This window comes from Lissotriton vulgaris, chromosome 7, assembly GCF_964263255.1.
Source record: "Lissotriton vulgaris chromosome 7, aLisVul1.2, whole genome shotgun sequence".
In the NCBI taxonomy this organism is placed as follows: domain Eukaryota; kingdom Metazoa; phylum Chordata; class Amphibia; order Caudata; family Salamandridae; genus Lissotriton; species Lissotriton vulgaris.
This window is the reverse complement of record NC_141695.1, coordinates 615,302,747-615,321,566: the sequence shown is the minus strand read 5'-3', so window position 1 is coordinate 615,321,566 and position 18,820 is coordinate 615,302,747. Positions and strand designations below refer to the sequence as shown.

The window sequence follows — 18,820 nt, the reverse complement described above, 5'->3', positions numbered from 1 at the left end:
CGTGTCCTGCGGGTGGTAGGTCGTCGCCCCGTGGTATCGGTGGGTGAGTGGTCCGCCACTCCGGTTCCTCCGGGTCCAAGGCGAGGCTCGTTTCACCCCGGGGGGCCGCCACCAAGGGCGTCAAGGGTGGTACGCGGTTACCGGGGTCGGTGGATTCGACCGCGTGGGGGCCTCTGCACTCCACGGGGCGGGGCCCAGTGCCCGCGTTGACCGGCAGGGCGAGGTCGGGTGGCGTGGGCTAGGGGAGGCGCTGACAATGTCTTCAATGCAAGTGGGATGCTCTCGTCCCCAGAGCGGGACTCGTGGCTGTTCCCGGTGTTAGGTCTGCACAGGCGCCATGTCAAGGTCAGGCACTCGGATTCACTGGGCAGTTTGTATATGTGAGTGCGAACTGGGTGCTCTGGTCGGGTGGCAGCGTGCTCTGTGGCTGTCCTCGTGGGTGGACGTGAAAAGGGGCCACCGGGGTGTCGACCTGAGATCTTCGGGGAGCAGGAGGGGAAATGGCAGCACAGCACTCACCGATGGCAGTGGCGGGTTCTCCGAAGCGCTCAGCTCCGTGTGAGTGGCGGCCCTCCTGTAGTCCGCGATGGCAAGCTGTCAGGGTTTGAGGGCCGATCAGGCTCCTGGCAGGGAAACAGCTCCGAGGCGTCGTAGCCCCGGGGTGGCGGCCGCCATCTTGGGAGCCGGGGCCCCGGGGTGAAAGAGGGCTCCGTCCGGCGTTCTTGCCCTCGCAGGGGTGGCTCCCGGTCGCCGGCTGGTCGAACTCTCTGGGGCCGCTGTGCAGGGATCCAGCGCCCGGGGGTTCAAGGGTGGGGTGGGAGAAACCACCATTCACCGCCCACGATGAGGGCGTCGGACACCTGGGATGGTCTGCTCCGCATCGGTGGCGTGCACGCCGGCCCCTCGTGGTTAGCGGCGACAGGCTGTCCGGGTCCGGGAGCCGATCAGGCGTCTGGTGGGTGTCCAGCCTCTATGCATCGGAGCCCCGGGGCGGCGGCCGCCATCTTGCGTGTCAGGGCTCCGGAGCGCAGAGAGGCGCCATGCAACAAGCCCCTCCGTGGGCCAACGTCGTCCCTTTTGCAGACTCCTCTGTGGCCGCTGCTGGTCGCGTCGTCAGGTACCGCTGTCCAGGGAGCCGGGTCTCGGCGGCTCACAGATCCGCAGGTTCAGGTGGCGCCCGCCATTTTCCAGGGTCGGCGTCCCTCGGACCCGGCAGGATACAGCTCGGCTAGTGTTGTCCGCCCGCCGTAATTGCTGGTCACTCGGGGGGTGCCCCAGTGTGCGGGGGGATCCCGAGCGTTGATTCGGGCAGGTTGAGGCTCCCAGCGATCACGGGAACTGGGCAAGATGCTAGCCCGATCGCGGAGCCTCAGCAAGACACAGCCGCCATCGTGGCTTGCTAAGCCACGCTCCCGTATAGGGCCGCTAACATATTGTCCTTTCCGAGTTGTGCTCGATCCACCATGAATGCCGGGTCCGTGTGGGGGACGTGAAGCCATTGGTTAATGATCTTAAGATGCGCCGCCCAATAGTAAAATTGGACATTTGGGAGCGCTATTCCACCATCATACCAGCTACGGTTAGCTTTGTCTGTGCAACACGCGGTGGTTTGGTACCCCAAAGGAGCGTGGACACCAGTGCCGCCACCTGTTTGAAATATTGCAAGGACACTGGGAAGGGTGTATTCTCCAGCGCATACAAGAAGCGTGGTAGGGCCATCATTTTAAATAATGCTGCTTTCCCCAGCAATGTCAGGGGTAGAGCCGCCCAATGGGCCACATCTCTTCGTAGGCGCTCCAGGGGGGGGTTAAATTGACGTCATAGAATGCGGCCGGGTCAATTGTAATGATAATGCCCAAGTATTTAAAGAAGTCTTGTGCAAGCTGTAAGGGACAATCCCTGGGGAACATAGGATCTGGACCACTCAAGGGGTAGAGAACTGACTTAGACCAATTGATTGTATATCCGGAGATAGGTCACATTATACAGACGTCGAAAAAGGAGTGCAGTGTTTCTGTAGGGCATAAAGCCGGACTGGTAAGGATGAATTAAATTGGGTAAGTGTGTCTGTAGCCTATTAGCGAGCAATTTAGCAAGGATCTTAGCTTCCGCATTGAGCAGTGAAATGGGACGGTAGGAGTTGCACTCTGAAGGGGGCTTGCCGGGCTTGAGAATCGCCACGATCGTGGCCGTTCTCTGGTCTATGGTCTAGCGGTAATATACCCTGGTCCCGACTATCATTATACATTGCAAGTGGGTGCTTGCCGATGAATTCTGCCAAGAGCTTGTAGAGTTCCACTGGAATTCCGTTGGGTCCTAATGCTTTTCCGGACTGCAAGGATTTAAAGGCTGCGCCTATTTCGTCTAAGGTTAGATCCGACTCCAGCTCTGCCACAGCTTCCGAGTCCAGGCTCGGCATCCCTATGGCCTGCAATAGTTCCTCTGCGTCTGTCAGCGTAGCGCTTGAAGAGGAGGTATATACCGCCCGAAAATGTTCTGCTAGTGTATGGGCTATGGTGCCGGGTTCTGAAACAATCTGGCCCTCTGCCGTCCGCAGGCATGCAATCGTTCTGGAGCTGCGTTCTTTCCTGTCTAACCAGGCCAGAAGCTTTCCTGCTTTGTCGCCCACTTCGTATATCCTGTGCCTAGTTGCTGCCAGGGACGCCTTCGTCTCTTGTCTAAGATATTCCCTATATTGCTGTTGTTTTAGATCTAGAATGCGCGTGTTCTCGGGTGTGGGGTCAGTGGAGTAGGCAGTGTCTGCTAATTGTAGTTCATGTTCTAAAGTTGTCAGATCCAGACGTTTGGATCGCTTATGACCTGTGATCGTGGCTATGGCCTGCCCTCGCAATACTGTCTTGTATGCCTCCCAGAGAGTGGTTGCGGAAGTAACCAAGGCTATGTTTTCAGTAAAGAAATGCTTTATGGTCTGGCGTAGCTCCTTCCGCACCTGAGGGACATGCAGATAACCCTGGTAGATAGGATACAGTCGTTTATGGGTGGTATGTTGCGAGGCGTAAGTCAATACTATTGGTGAGTGGTCGTATACCCCCCTGGGTCCTATAGCTACTGCAGGTATGTGCAGTATGCAGGACTCCGAAGTGAAAAAGTAGTCTATGCGAGAGAGGCTGTTGTGAACAGGGGAGTGGAAAGTGTATTGCTTCATCTCTGGGTGTCGTCGTCTCCACACATCTACCAGACCCAGTGCATCTGTAAAACTTTGTAGACGGGAGATTCCCAACCGTTGCTGCCGCACTGGGTGTCGGTCCATCTCCACATCCATCGCCGCATTAAAGTCACCTCTGATAAGGAGGTCCGCCTCCGGAAGAGCTAAGATAAAGTCGCTAAGGGCCGGGAGTGCCACCGTGTGCAGCGCGGGAGGAACATAGACCGACACCACATTAAGCAATCTGCCCTCCCACTGACCATGTACCGCTGCAAAGCGCCCCTGATCGTCGTGTTTATTGTGTAGGACTAAAAACTGAGAGTTTTTTCGGATTAAAATACCTGTGCCCCTTGACCCAGTGGTGAATTCCGAGTGCACTATCATTTTGAACCCCCATCTATCCATCGCCCTGCATGCTGAACCCGTGAGGTGAGTCTCCTGTAAGAGTGCCAGAGTGGGAGCCTGTCGTTTCAAGGACCTTAACACCAACCCCTGCTTAATTTTGTCCCCCAATCCGTGCACATTCCACGTCAATAGTGTAAGCGGTGGCACTTTTTTCATAGGGGACACGCCATCTACATTAGAGTGTTGTGTGTCTACCACCATCAGGGGTTGTGGATGTAAATGGGGGTGGCGAGTGTGTCATATCATGCCGAAGCCAGCCAAGTTGTAGAGACCATGCTGTCTTGTCAACGTCAAACAAAAAACAAGAAGAACCCTAACCCCGGAGCCCACCCACCTCCCTGCCTAACGGACTTTCAACTGCCCGCCACCCCAACTCAGCAGAGTGCTTCTTCCCACCCCTGAACATGTACTTGCGTGTATGGGGGTGAGAGGTCCATGCGAGGGTATACCCTCCCGGTCTCGGTAGAGTCTGCTTAAGTGCGTCGCCCACTAGCCCTATTCATCCATTGCCCAAGTCGTCCACCTAGACTCTCTGCGAGGGACCGTCTTCCTGTTGAAAAAGGTCTTGACTGTTCGTCGCTTCATCGTTAGTCCTGCAGTGGTGTTCCTTCTTTCTGCGTTGGGAGCCGCTCGTCGTCTGCCACCCCTCGAGCCAATCATACGCTTCTTCCGGTGTCTCAAAAAAACAGGTTTTTCCTTCTGCCACGACTTTGCTACAAGTGGGGTTTTGTCCTGCACTGTGGCCGGGTAGGACACTTATAGATTCAAAAAAGAAAGGAACCCGGTCCCTGTTTTTGATCTGCTCACTTTATTGTTAAGGGCAGAATCTAACCTTAAGGTATTTAATCCTTAGGTGTTATTTATATTTTGATCGTTGTGAAACTGTAAAACATTTTTTTACATTCTTTTGACAGTCCGAGGTTTACTTGCTGTCTTGCACACAGACAATTACATTTACAAGTGCTGAAAACAATTATTACAGTGAAAAAACAAAAATTGAACAATTATAACAATGTTTATCGAATAACTTTCATCAAACAAAATTCATCTTCGTGATAGTACCCTGTCCATCACTTCTGTAAGGCCACTAGGATGCAACTTTTGCTAAATGTCTGGCCTAATAGCGCAAAGGCATGCAATACATTAACATTCAATTCAATTCATTCATTTGAAAAGAGCCTTATGCGCGAATAAAAAACATTCGGATTTAAGACGAATGAATGATTAGCCGACGCGTTTCCGAGCCTGTCTTTTACTTGTCAGGCTCTTCTTCAGGGCTTCGGGCTGGGTACCTGTGTAAATGTAAGCGAAGGGCATACTTTAGTTTGGGACCTTCACCTGTGGTGTCTCTGACATTGATACGTGTCTTCGTTATTGTTACCTTATTTTCGGATTTACAGTTGACTCTCAGTCTAGCGGGGAATAGCATAGAGTAAAGCACCTCTCGAGCCCTCAGCGTCTTCTTCACTTCCAGGAAACTGCGACGGCGTCGGGACACCGCAGCCGTATAGTCTGGGAAGAATTAAATTACGAAGTTTAACCGCGAATTTGTGGGAGGACGCGTGCTGTCTGTAGGATCACGTTGCGATCCCGAAAATTGAACAGACGGGCTAGCACTGTCCGCAAGGGTACTCCTGGTTTAGCTTTGCCAGTCGGCACCCTATGTGCCCGTTCTACAGAAAAGAAAGTGCATAGTCCTTTTAGGCAGCAGCCGCGTTTTAATGAGGTCCTCGACATATAGGTCCATCGCATGCAAGCCCACATTTTCTGGAATGCCAAGGATGCGCACGTTATTGCGTCGCGATCGCCCTACTTGCTCATCCATCTAGTCGAACAAGACTTTGTTTTCTTCCTCTAGGCGCGTTACCGTTTTCTGCAAGGCTGCTGCTTCCGTGGTCAGGGTTTTAGTCGTTCTTTCAACCTACCTGACTCGAGTCATGATTTTTTGAAAGTCCGCCCTGAGTAGGGAGACGTCAGTGGAAATAGAGCCCACCGTGGTCTGCACGTTGGTAAGCGCCATCATAATATCTTCCAGGATCACTTTTACGGCAGTATCTGTGCCCGCGGCGCCCCCTGCAGCTCCCCGTCCCGCCGGAAACGGGGGGAAATCCTTCGTGTAGGCGTATTTGTCCAGCCTTTCCTGTGAGTTCTGGTTTCTGGCCCCCCTGCCCGACATAATGGCCACTCAAGATATGCCTAGGCGCCTCTTTGGGAGTCGTGTCGCACCTGGCCCGGCTGCATGCCCACTGCTAAATAGGCTTTTGTGACCCCTGGTCTCAGTGTTCCTCCTTGAAACTGGGGGGGGGGGGGGGGGGGGGGGGGGGGCAATCCCCGGTAATCAGCAGCACACTCTGGGCCAATGGGGAGAGTGGGCCCGACAGCGCCGCCCAGTTGAAAGCGGGCTCAAAGTTTCACACAAGGTGTTCCTTCTCAGGTTACTGTGGGGGGGTGCGCGGGGGGGTCGGGCCCAGGAGCTAATGTAGGTCGCGCTGGGCATGCGTGGTAGTATCGTGACCAGTTCAGTCTTGGAGCCTTGAATGCCTCAGGGCCGCCATCAAGCCCAGATCCGGCATCTGGATTTATTTTAAGAGGGGGGGGGGGGCAGCAGGTCTCGAAATCTGCCCCGCCACTGCCCCCAGGCCCCCTCGCTCACCAGTGCTCTCCGCTGCCCCCCGGGTCTGGAGGGGGGGGGGAACGCCGCGTGTGGTCCTCGTGGGTCCCGCTCAGGCTGTTGCGCTACAGGCACACCCGGGGCTCTTCAGGTGCCCGCAGCGCCAACATCCGTGCACAAGCCCTTTCAACCTCCGCCCGGGGCCTCGGAGCAATCGAGGTCCGGGCTTCCCATGCGCTGCAGGCCGCTATCACGTCTCCCCCACAGCTCAGTGATGCAGCCACCGATCGGCACCAGGGTTGTCGCAGTCGCCGCCGCCCAGTTGCTGGCAGTCGCAGAGGGTCCTACAACTCTGCTAGTCCACGGATCATTGATCGGATTTTGACGGGAAGGTCCAGCTTCGCCGGAGCCTCTCTAGCATGCAGCCATCTTGCCGGCTGCTAGCCACGCCCCCTTTAATTTCTTATTTTGATTGTCTATCCTTTGTGTGTGGTTTGAAATTATGATTGCTTGTCCTAAGAGCTTTAGTCAGGACACACATTATTTCAGTGGGCAACAAACTAAACAGCCCCCGTTTGGGTCCCAAGCAGATGGAGCAGGATTACTCAGGAATGGTCAGCTCAGCCTGGAGAGGATCCAGAAGAGCAGCATCTTGCAGGAATCCAGCTATGCCCAAGGAAAACCAGAATGACTTTGAGCCTCCTCCTCTCTGTCCACCCATCATCTGCCCCACATCTTTAATCCACGAAATATGCTACAATAGTGATTTTTTTTCCAACTCTGGCAGAATCGGTTCTAAAATCAAATAAGACAGGAACGCCTATTCACTCTTTTGCAGGCATTATTCAACCCTAAATGGAACAATCTGGGACTTACAACAATAATTAGGGACAATCGAAACTCAGCTTGGTTTCTCTAACATTTAAATTTCAACACCTGAACATAGTATGCCTCGGCAACTTTATGAGCAAGATAAAACCAGGAGACCCGTTAGAATGCCTGGTTTTGAGCCGTAATTTTAAAGAAATATTAGTTGCTACACAATGAAGAATTATGCATGTGCACGACAATATTCGGACTAGATCTCAGTGCACAAAGGTCATTCATGCCTTGATTCAAAAAAAGCCCCAGACAACCTTGCTGGATTTATACAACATGAGGAATGTTCTGGAGCAAGTTGGTATCTCTGGTTAAATTACACTTAACTATTTTGTGCTGAAAAGTACGATATATAAATAAAATGTCCTGCTTCACAATCAATCATTACTTTCCCTACATGAATATATGTAAGTAGTGTATGAATCATTGTAATGCGGAACATACATATTGCAAAAATATGCATGAACCTGACCAATGAGCACGTACTTAGGCCTGTAAAAGAAACATGTCATCTTTATTTTCACCTAGACTTTTGTTGGACAACAGCTCATCTCATTATAGTTTTGTACTACAAAACATTATTCAACATCACCTAAAACCTCACAGTGCTGACACTTGATGTGTCATCAATAACTAGAATATATGTTTTTTTTTTAAAGGAAAGAGAACAAACAGTTTATAAAAGCTGAAAATCTGCATACGTTAGTTAAATATGAAGTGAAGCTACTATTCAGAAATGTAAACAAAACACACCTTACCTACTGCTACTACATCAAAAATTCAATGACCAACAGGGATAATCTGATGAGTCATCTAGATCCTCCAAGTGTGTTAATTAACACTAAACTCATGGGTCAAAGATTTGGATTTAAAGCAAAACAGAAACAGGTCCCAGTGCCACAGAAAATGTGTGAGCACAGAGAGAGCGCCTCACGGTCGTAACTCCCGAGGGGTTTCCTGGTTAACAATGCCCAGTATACCCACTTCTCATCATCGGTCACTCTCTCTGTGTACAGTGTGAAAAAATGACATAAATACTAATAGTGGTATGTAAAGAAAATAACCAATACCAGAATGCACCTTTGTAAATAGTGTACCAGTGCACATATGACCCCAAAAAAAGAATTATAATAAATAAAGTAATATGTTAAGTGCAACCAAAATTTAAAAAGGTTAATGGTAAGGGTTGCTAGCTCTCTATCCTTATTCTGGTGCTGCAAGCCTTCCAGATTAAAAATGGGTTTTCATATACCATACAAGTTCAAAGTGCCGACATGTTTCATTGCTCTCCATTCAGCAATTTCATCAGGGCAGTCTGGGGTTCTTAATCATCACACATATATATGTCTCGGACCTGTATCAAGGAATAAAACAGCACACAGAGGTGAAATCATAAACACCCATCACCCGGGGCTTTGTATTGGCGGTCACTCACACATAACCCATAGATATAAGGGCCAAGAAATTACCTTATGATTGCCACATCCGGACGTACCGCCAACCATACATGGGACCCTGTGTCAACTGATCACGTGTCCTTCGATACCTTGGTAAATCTCAAGCCCGCTGGGAAAGTAAGCGCATACAAGGTAAAAACAATCAAGTGTGAGCCAAAAGGTACAGGTCTCAATTCAGCACTCTCAACCATATCTTTCACAAAGGGCATCCAATTAATCACAGAGGATACACATAGCACCATATACAATGGTATATCTCAATTCCAAGCTATATTGGCAAACACTATAAGGTGCTCAACGTAAAAGATATCCGTCCTCCCTTGCCTTCTGGACCCAATATATTGCTCTAGCAGGGCTATGTAGCGTGCGCGCCATGCCTTCAGGAAAGCTGGCCAAACTTCAAAAACGCGCATACCGCAAAGGCGTGTGCCATTAAACCAACATGTAGATTCCTTACTATTGCCGCATCCCTCCGGCGCTTCCGACGGTCCCGCACCCATGCTGCCGTCTCAATGCGGAAATACAAACAGCTCCAAGCCACGCCCACCACGTAACGCGGTGAGACGCGTCCCCGGTGACTGCGGCGGCCATCTTAGATCGGGATACATATCATCTAACGAAAGAATATCACATCCTTTCCAGAAGGATTACGAAGAAATGGCACAATAAGTGGGTTCAAAATTAAACAACATAGTGGGAGTTTCACAACAGTCATTATATAAATGGAACTTGTCCACACGTTATTAAAAACGGAAAATTCAGAAGTACTAAAAGTGCTCATGCTGTTCCCGCAAGCATCAAGTTGTAAAAATGTTAAGCACACAGTGTATATATATATATATAACCTGCAAACAAGGACACAAAGCGTCCGTCTCATAGGTATTCACATGCAGCGAGGGTCAACCTATCAGTAACAATGCACGTGCAGAGTGGGCTCAAAAATTGCTGGATTTACATACAACGCCCACAGGCTCACCTCCTAAACTGTAAGCTAGTGTGGTAAATAAACACAGTGCTGAATAGACGAGACTCTGGGATACCCACATGGGGAGTTAAGGGGGAGTTAGGGGAGTCGCTGGAATTACCTCCTACTCACTTTATTCCATTCGATGTTTTCATTCAACCCCTCCCGGTCTGCCTTCTCTGAAAAAATCCATTTTGCTTCCTTGCGCGCCAAAATGAGATCTGTGTCAGAGGGCATGTATGAAAACATTAAATGTGTCAAAGTAAATCGCAGGTAACGGGAATGCGGCAAAGTAATAACAGTCCTCACAGAAGAGTTTTAGAAGGTCAAACCGTGTATACCTTTCTGGTGATGCCATGAAAATTGTTTCTAATTGTGATTTTTATCTCTCCAAAATAAGTCTCTTTGTGTGTTATGCTTTCTCCTCTTCACTCATTGTCTTCCTCTTTTCTCCCTTTCTGATCTTTTTCCTACCGGCCTCCATTCCTACCTGCCCTCTGTTCTTCCCCACCTACCCTCTGCTATTTCCTGTTTTGACATCCCCTTCTACCTCAGTCCCTTCACTCCATGACCATCATTTATGGGTGGCTAGGGTAGCATCTGCTTCTTTTTACACGCTCTTGGCTACCCCTGGCACTGCTCTTGCGACCCCTGTCATATTGGACAAAGGGGAGTGATCAGGAACGGAAACCTAAGATGGCTTTGTTCGCATTCTGCCTTTGTTAAGGAAGTTCATGTGTACACGGAAGTGAGAGTAGTTGAAAGAACCTTAATCATGCAGAACAAAGGTGAGCATATTGGAAGGGGGTGAGGCGGCGGAGGAGTAGTATAGTGGGGCGGATATGGAAAAGGACCAGGGACTGTTACAACATGTAAGTGTGAGGAAGTTTAATTAACCCTTCCTTAATTTCACATTGGGTTTTTTGCACTACAAATCGGCCTTTGTGAAGTCTGGCTACATACTTAAACCTTGAAGAATATATGTAAGATGTATTCCACATAGCTTAATGGGCTTAGCATATTCTTCGCAGACCTCAGTGTAGTATGTAGTTCCAGATTAAGTTCAAGTACTTTCCTAGGGCATACTATTTTTACAAGACAAATAAAAAGGGGAAGGACTATATCTTTATGCTCTAAAAAAACAAAACCTTTTATAGACAGTTCTTTAAGTGGCTGTTATATACACTAAACTATGTTAAAGCCCTCACACCTACAGGTAAATTCACTTTATAATTAAATAGTGCATCAAATGCGCTATTTAATTATACAGTATTTTTACTAGACAGTATGTCATCAGGTGCAAAGATCCTGTGACTTTACCCTCTGATGTCCTGTGGTGTCATCGTAGGTGTGAGAAGTTAGCCTGGCATATGATGTCCACTATTCTAGTGGGCACCTTGTACCAGTCTAAACAACCCTTATTGATGGTGGTTGTAAAGTCAACCTTACAGACAAGCTATCCTAGTGGTAGCATGGACCAGCAGTCTTAGGCTAAGACTTCAGAGACCATGTGAAGCAAGCTGTTTTACTAATTATAATCCCTTGAATACCAAATGAAAGGACACCACACAAGGTATATATCAAATATATATGTATTTATTTCGAACACAACCCCTCTGCACTCTCTATGAGGTCAGAGATCGAAGAACATCACAAGTTACTCAATTAGCATACGATAAGTTGCACAGGTACAGTTATGCCCTAGGGGCCTCATAAACCATATACTAAGTAAGTGGTATAAGAACCACAACAGAAACAGTGAGTAGGCCTAGGGAATCGCTAGGGCTACACTAAACAACCAAAGGTTAGGAAGTAGGAGGCCCACGGGAGACGTGTGCAGTGTCTAAACACAGTTGCGAGTTACCATTGACTTATAATGGAGAACGAAGAAGTTACAAAGTTACTGTTTAAGGGCACTTCCGGATGGACTACGACAAAACCCCTTTAGACTAGGACACTTCGAGAGTCAAGACCCACGGGAGCACCAGAGTACTCGTGTTACCTCACCCAGGGAAGCCGTGTGCATAGGTGCCTTTTGGTGTCTGGTTTCGTCAATGCTTTCAATCGAGAACTGCAAAGAAGTGCTGCAGGCGGCCAGAGGAAGAGTGTCCGGGTGGATCCAAGGGTGGATTGAAGATGTGAGGAACCTGAAAGCAGAGGGGACAGAGTCTGGGTCACTAGTCAGTGACCAGGAAGGAACCAGGCGATGTTGCAATGATCTCAGGTGAAGAGTTGAAGCTAGTCTCTGCATCCACGAGGACCAGGAGGCGTCGACGATGACCAGGAGCTGAATTCTAGCTGTCCCATGAAGGATCTAGTTGAATGCGGTGTCGGTATCCGGACTGGACCCAACAAGCCTTGGAAAATGCAATCCACGCAGGAAGTGAAGATGGGCTTCGGGTCAGACCAACAAGGTCTGAGGAGCTTCTCCTTTGCAGGGAAGCTGGAGCAAGCCTGGAGCAACCACAAAAGCAGTTTGGGTTCAAAGGTTTGTCTTCAGGAGGTGTACTAGCCAACAGGCTAGCAACCGGGAAGACGCGTCAAGCTGAAATGCAAGAGCGGGCCCCACGCGGCACTCGTGGAGTGTGGAAGGCTGAGCTTCGGTGCAAATGGTGCTCGGATCAGGGGATTCTCATACCCCAATGCACAACTTCGAATTACCTCAGGAGCTGATGCAGTTAGCAAAATGCAGGATGTCCAGGGTGTCCGGTCCCACCTCTCTCGTGTCTTCCACGGGTCTCCGCTTTGCTGTGGATGTGGGTTGGAGTCAGAGAAGTCTGGAAGTCCAGTTCCTGTGTTGCTGAGTCTTCAGGTTCCGGCGGGAGCGCGACAAAGCATACCGGCAAGTTACTGAGGGTGCCTGTTTGCACAGGGTGGTCACTCCTTGACCACAAGGGAGATGTCTTCAGTCTTCTAGTCAAAATAGAACGTCTAAGGTCCAAGAGTTCTGTATCAAAGTTTCGTTCCAGGTTAATCTAAAGTCCTGGGGACACCGCTCCTATACTTATACTAAGAAAAAGGGGCTGGATTACCTGCTAGGTCCCTCCTGTGGGTGGACATGGGAAGGGGGAGGTTACACCCCTTTCCCTTTGTCCAGTTTCGCGACAGAGAGGGTAGGAGTGCCCCAGTAACTGGTTTGAACCGGACTATGCATGGAGCACCTTGTGTGCCCCAGGCAGTGTCTCAAAAAGCATCTGCTGATGCAGCCCTCCCTGTCCCAATACACATCTGCCTGTCTGGGGAGGTGCTGGCACCTCCCTGGACAGGAAACCTATTGTCCAGGCCTCCCCTGCCGGAGTTTCGTCCAGCAGCAGGAGGTCAGACTTGTGTCTGTGGCAGCAGCATCCATTTTGTGATGCTGGGGCTCTGTTTAACTTTAACCGGGTAAAGCAGTAACATACATGTCTTTTCCCTCTAGAAGGGTGGAATGCTACCCCCGCTGTCAGAATTGGCGGGGGGTAGTATTCCAAAGTGTTTGACACCTTACACAACATATTTTGATTAAGGCAAACCAAAGTTAGCATGAACCGCGAGGATTATAATGCATTTAGGATTATATGGTATGGCTTTATCATAGAACAGCTATAAGGAGATGGTTCCGAAAGCTGCAGAGGGGCTCAGCTCATGCTAGGGCACCCTCTCACATAAAACCAAGCACTCTGCCTCCAGGATTGTCGAGGCGTACCATAGGAGTGACTTATAGATGCATATGTATCTATATATAAGGTAGATATAGGTATACTATATCTAAGTAAGGGATGATTACACCACCTTACCCAAGCTGAGTGATCAGCCTGTGGTTTCAGTTTGGAGGGCGATCCAGGGGTGACATAATACATGCTGCAGCCCCTGGTAGGCCTTGGATACACCTATGCCCTGGGTACCTATGGTATACTATACAGGGGCTCACAAAGGTGACCCAATACCCAATCTGGTATGTACCTAAAGTACATGAAGTCCATTTTATAGGGAGAGCAGATAGCCTGGGGCCCTGAATAGCAGGATCCCAGGCCAACTAAGTCGAAAACCAGCAAAACACTAGGCAAAAAGTTGGGGTAACCATATAGTCAGATATCCACCTTCCTACAGTAGGGTCAATGGGTAAGTGATGTTATATCTGCCACCCTGACATTTTGGTGAATAGACACCCATACTTCTCACACTTCCTAACACCTGCCATTTCCCCTTCTTTACTCCTGTCCCTTATCTGTATTCAATTCTTGCTTGTATTTTCCTCTCCTCCCATTTGTTTTCTCTCTTCTCCCATCTAACTGTCTCTAATCCTGTTTTTGGTTCAGGTGGTATTAGGAACCTGGTCTGTGGCAGCTGTGCTGGTGTCCTCAGCAAAACGCTCACTTACCCCTTCGATCTCTTCAAAAAGCGTCTGCAAGTTGGTGGCTTTGAAAAAGCTAGAGCAGCCTTTGGACAGGTGAGCGTGTTTGGACAGGTGAGCGTGAGAGATCCACTGTACCAGCTCGGATCTTGCATTGGAGATCAACAGAGATGTACTGTTCCATCTCAGGCCTACCATCCGAGATCTACATACTGCAGGTCCCCTAGTTTAGATCAAGCATCAGTCCACTTGTTGCAGATCACATAGAATATCAGTGATTCCTACGCCTACCGTCAGCAAGCTCCTCGGCTCAGGTCTAGCACCGGAGCTATATGGGCCCTATCAAGGGTCAAGAAGACCAACTGTTCAGCTTTTCCTTTTTGCAGTTTATAAATTAATGATCATGTCTTTAGTGGCTCAGGTCTAGCACCAGAGCTATATGGGCCATACCATGGGTCAAGAAGACCAACTGTTCAGCTTTTCCTTTTTGCAGTTTATAAATAATCATGTCTTTAGTGGTGCTGTGCATTCAGAGTTGGGGATTTTAGACATGATGACAACCAAGAACATCAGTCGTTGTCTAGGTCATGCTAAAGTAATATGCAGCTCATGTAGCAGGACCTTGGTTCTTTTTATCCTTCATATACTGAATTGATGCTCTACGACCTTTAGATTTAATGAGCGCTATAGAGGATGTCTCTGATGGTGTTGGTAGATTAAGCTCTAGGAGATGCTGCAGTTATGAGTAGAGGATGTCTCTTTTTGGTGTAGTGTATTACACTAGTCCTATACTATTGGGTGTAGTGTTGGGATGTTTCTATTTCTTTACGGCACTGTACCTTGATTTTTAAATTCTCAGATGTAACACGTATTGCAACTCTTTAGATTCTACCCCATTGGTGCGTTATGTAGAAGGAGGTGAAGGAGAAAAATGGTTCATAAGGTTTGAGTGTGATATTTTAATATAGGTGAATTGCATAGGTTGGTTAAAAAGTCATTATAATTATGTGGGTCTCATGTTTAATAGGCTGTAAATGTGGTATGTTTTGCGAATGTTGACTAATTGTGGTAGTATTTCCATTTTTCCACAGGTGAGGACCTACCGAGGTCTGCAAGACTGTGCTCTACAAATCTTCCATGAAGAGGGCTTCAAGGGGTATTTCAAAGGCTTGTCTCCTAGCCTGCTTAAGGCTGCTTTTTCCACAGGTTTGACTTTTTTCTGGTATGAGATCTTCTGCAATCTTTTGCACAACGTTAAAGGTCAAGGTGAAGTCAAGCCGCGGTAGAGTGAGCCCTTGCTTGAAATAAAAGACTTCGATATGGGTAAAAAAAGGTATCTATTTTCTTTCTGCACACTACCAAATACTTACTCCAATAAGATGGCTGGCCGATGGAGAACATGCCCTGCTCTCTTTGCACTCCTTGAAGAACCCAAATAAGGGGATGCTAAACTTAAATATGCCTGCCATCCATCCGGCATAACCTGCAGGACCCAAGGAGAGTCATGTAAGACTGTGGCTGCGCCGGTTTTCTTTGTGTACAATATTAAAGACCTGAATGTGATGATTGTATAGCGTGGTTGTGTCCATTTCCATTTAACATAGCACGAAGGACCAGGGCAAACTGACAACGGAGCAGTGCTCTTTCTGCATCTTTTACCCCTCCCCCAAGAGGGCATTCGGACATGGCTGTAGCATGTTTCTTTCAACTATGGTCTTACCTTCAAAACTGAATGATTCAAGTTATGATCTCAGACTTTAGGAGCTTATTGCTTCTAGTGCCTCATGGGCTCAGGTGATTGGCACAGTACTACAGAGCCATTTTCCAACTAAACCGAGATGGGCTTGTGGGACTGGCTCAGGGATACCTCTTCTTTTGCCTGGTGTTTTGGCACATGGATGCAGAGAATCTTTAAATATGTCCTGTGTAACGTAGTTTTTTGCCTCATGTAATATAAATAGGGTTTAGGAGGAACTGGACCATCTAGGCACTGGGCCAAAATTCAAAATTCAAGTATAGGTCCGATTCAATCTGATTAACAGTATAACAAAGTTGCATGGTTTCTGTACTATATGGGTTGAGCTCAGTCTTCTATTCAGCAGAGAGAAAAGAAATGTGATGAAGATAGTACATATTTAAACAAATACAAATTGATGGAAAGTCAGGTGGCTTTAATTCAAATTGGGACTAAGAAACTGTTTACAACAAACATCTACTTAAACAGTATACGAAGCAAAAGAGGCTGTACCAATAACACCAAACCACAGACATATTATTTTAGGCACTTTGGTAACACAAGTACTCCTTCTTAACCCAGAAGTCTTACTATTCCCTGCAACAGATACTTGCTTGTCACTTACAGAAATCCTTTTGTCACCTTCGTCCTCATACTTTCCAGCTCTAGCAATCCTTGCCACATTCCACCAATGCCCATGAGAAACTCAAACAGCATTACTTCTCACCTTCATGACTCTAACTGGGTCTCTGAATTTGGAAGATAATGTTAATAAAATGGGATCTTTAATTTGCACCAAATCAACTTCCTTGAATGTAACCTTCCTGACATTTTTCCCTACACCTCATTTCCCTCTGGCACCAATGAAACACTGTGTTTGTCTCTCATCTTCGCATCATCATTTGCTATAGACACATCACAGCCTTGACCCATCACCTCCACCTTCCAAAAAGGACACAGCGAGGCTAGAACTTTCCATCCTCTCATGAGCTCAAACTGTACCTTACCCGTGACAAAATGAGGTGTAGACCTATAAGCTCACACCAGATCTCTGAGGACAATTTAACAATCTACTCTGGATTTCACAGCGCTCTGGATACACTCCACTAGAACCCTGTTGAATCTTTCAACTTTTCCATTGCCTTGCGGGTGTTACAATGGTGTGCGTAAATGTTACACCCCAAACTTGCTCAAAAACATTTTCATGGTGGTGGAAGTGAAATGGACACCATTGTCTGTTAGAGAATAGACACCTGAGGAACTGCTCACAAACACCTCAGAATTTGTGTTGGGTTCTTCTACACCACACACCTCCACCCACCTGTAAATATGATCCATCATTACAATAATGTATCTCATATTGAAAGGTAACCCATGAATGGCCCCAAAAACTCAACTGCAATTCTCTGCCACACCTTACCAGGACATAAAACGGGCACAGCAGTCACCAAATGTTTGTCACCACAGCAGCGTTGTACACAATTTCTCACTAATCTTCCTACTTTCACATCCACTCCAGGCCACCAGAAATAATTTCTTATTCTTTTCAAAGTGGCACTTATACCTTGATGGCCCACGTGAGCTGTCTCCAAAGTCCTTTGGCAGGAACATCCTGGAGGAATCAACTTATCACCTCTTACCAACTATCCACCTTCCAAGGATAACTCATCCACAGCCTTGCTGTAAAATTGCAAGGAATATTCAAAGTCTTTTCCCTTGGCCACCCAAATTTCACAAAATTTCAGGACATTGTCTATTATGGCATCCTCCCCAAATGGCCTTCCTATCGGAACAAATCACCAAACCTTTAACTCTAGCAATAATACATTCCTCAATCTCTTCTTGTACACCCACCTCGCACAATTCTCAATCAACTGGTAACCAAGACAGAAAGTCCGCTCTAACATTTTTCCTCCTGCAGTGTGAATCACACTAGAATTGAATTACAGTAATTTTGTAGACTATCTGTCCATGGCTTTCTTAATGTTGTTGCCAAACAAACATGTTCTTACCCAGAGGTATGGCTTAAACTTCTCGACACCCTAAATGCTAACATTTCTTTTTCGATCACAGGATATCTTGTCTCAAATTCCTTCATTTTCCTGGAAGCAAATCCCATAGTGACTTCTTTGCCATCCTTTACTTGTGACAAAACAGCCCCCATACCATACTCACTAGCATCGACTGTAACAAAAACGTCATGTCCTTCCACATAAGACTGTACTGTGGTAGCAGAATTAATACTTTGATGAGATTAAAACTTTTTTAAAATTCCGTAGACCACTCAAATACCACATTTTTTTCAACAATTGCGAGAACACTGAGTGATATCCTCAAAAGTCTTTATAAAGGTCTCAATGACCTAAAAAAGACCTGAGTTGCTCCTTATCTATAGGATGTGGTGCATTCACTATTCCACCAACAATGCTCTGTCTAACCCCATCAGATGTCAAAATATGGCCTAGGTACTCCACTTCATTTATTCCAAAGACACATTTGTTTTCTCTGATGGTCACTCCATTGGATTCCAAAGTGGACAAATTTTGATCAGCACACAAGAAAAGTATATATTTAATATACAATCAAAACAGATTCTTCTTGTTATTCAAATTCCTTTATTGATTTCTCTGTTTAAATTTCCTTTCTTCCAAAGCACCATAGAAGCCAACGCGTTTCGTCCTCCTTTGAGGACTTCTTCAGGGCTACAAAACATAGACAATGAAGTCTATTAGTTAACTTTTTAAAATCAATTATGTACATAAATACATCAATTATTGTACAAAACAGTAAAACATTATATATATTAATTTACACTATAGAGACCTTCACAAGTCAAAAACACTTCAATAACATCTCTATTCATTGCGGAAGGGGCTGGATTTTTTTGAAAACCTATTTTATTGTATGTTTTAGCCATCATGCTGTATAAAACTTTATCACATCAGCCATACCCGTCAAACATGTCCTATGTTAACACCTACCTCCCCCTCTAAAGTCCCTCCCCCCTTATACTCTGTGGTATGGGCATGTTCAAATTATCATAACCGGCTACAGTATCAGCTGTACAGAAAGCTTTGCACATCATTGTTCATTGTTTGATGATCACATGTATTATTATCCCTCAATCTTCTCCCTCCACTAGCTGATAGTCCTTCAACGCCTGAACCAGGGCCTCCCACGCTCTTGCCATTTCCAATGCCTTGTCAGTATCAGCCCGTTTAGCTTGTCGGAGCCTTACAACACTCTCACAGTTCGCCCACTTACAGAACT

The 18,820-nt window shown here is 47.2% G+C and overlaps 1 protein-coding gene across 6 annotated transcripts in view; it reads left to right on the top strand.

The window, feature by feature from the left end:
- SLC25A19 (solute carrier family 25 member 19) overlaps window positions 1-15,378 on the top strand; it is a 306,920-nt gene extending 291,542 nt beyond the window's left edge. For all 6 annotated transcript variants that reach the window (XM_086930769.1, XM_086930767.1, XM_086930766.1 and 3 more), the window contains 2 exons: window positions 13,781-13,911; window positions 14,907-15,378. In XM_086930769.1, coding sequence (XP_086786895.1) covers window positions 13,781-13,911; window positions 14,907-15,101 — 326 coding nt within the window. In that variant the 3' untranslated portion in view covers window positions 15,102-15,378. The remainder of the gene's footprint in view (window positions 1-13,780; window positions 13,912-14,906) is intronic.
- The last annotated feature ends 3,442 nt before the right edge of the window (window positions 15,379-18,820 follow it).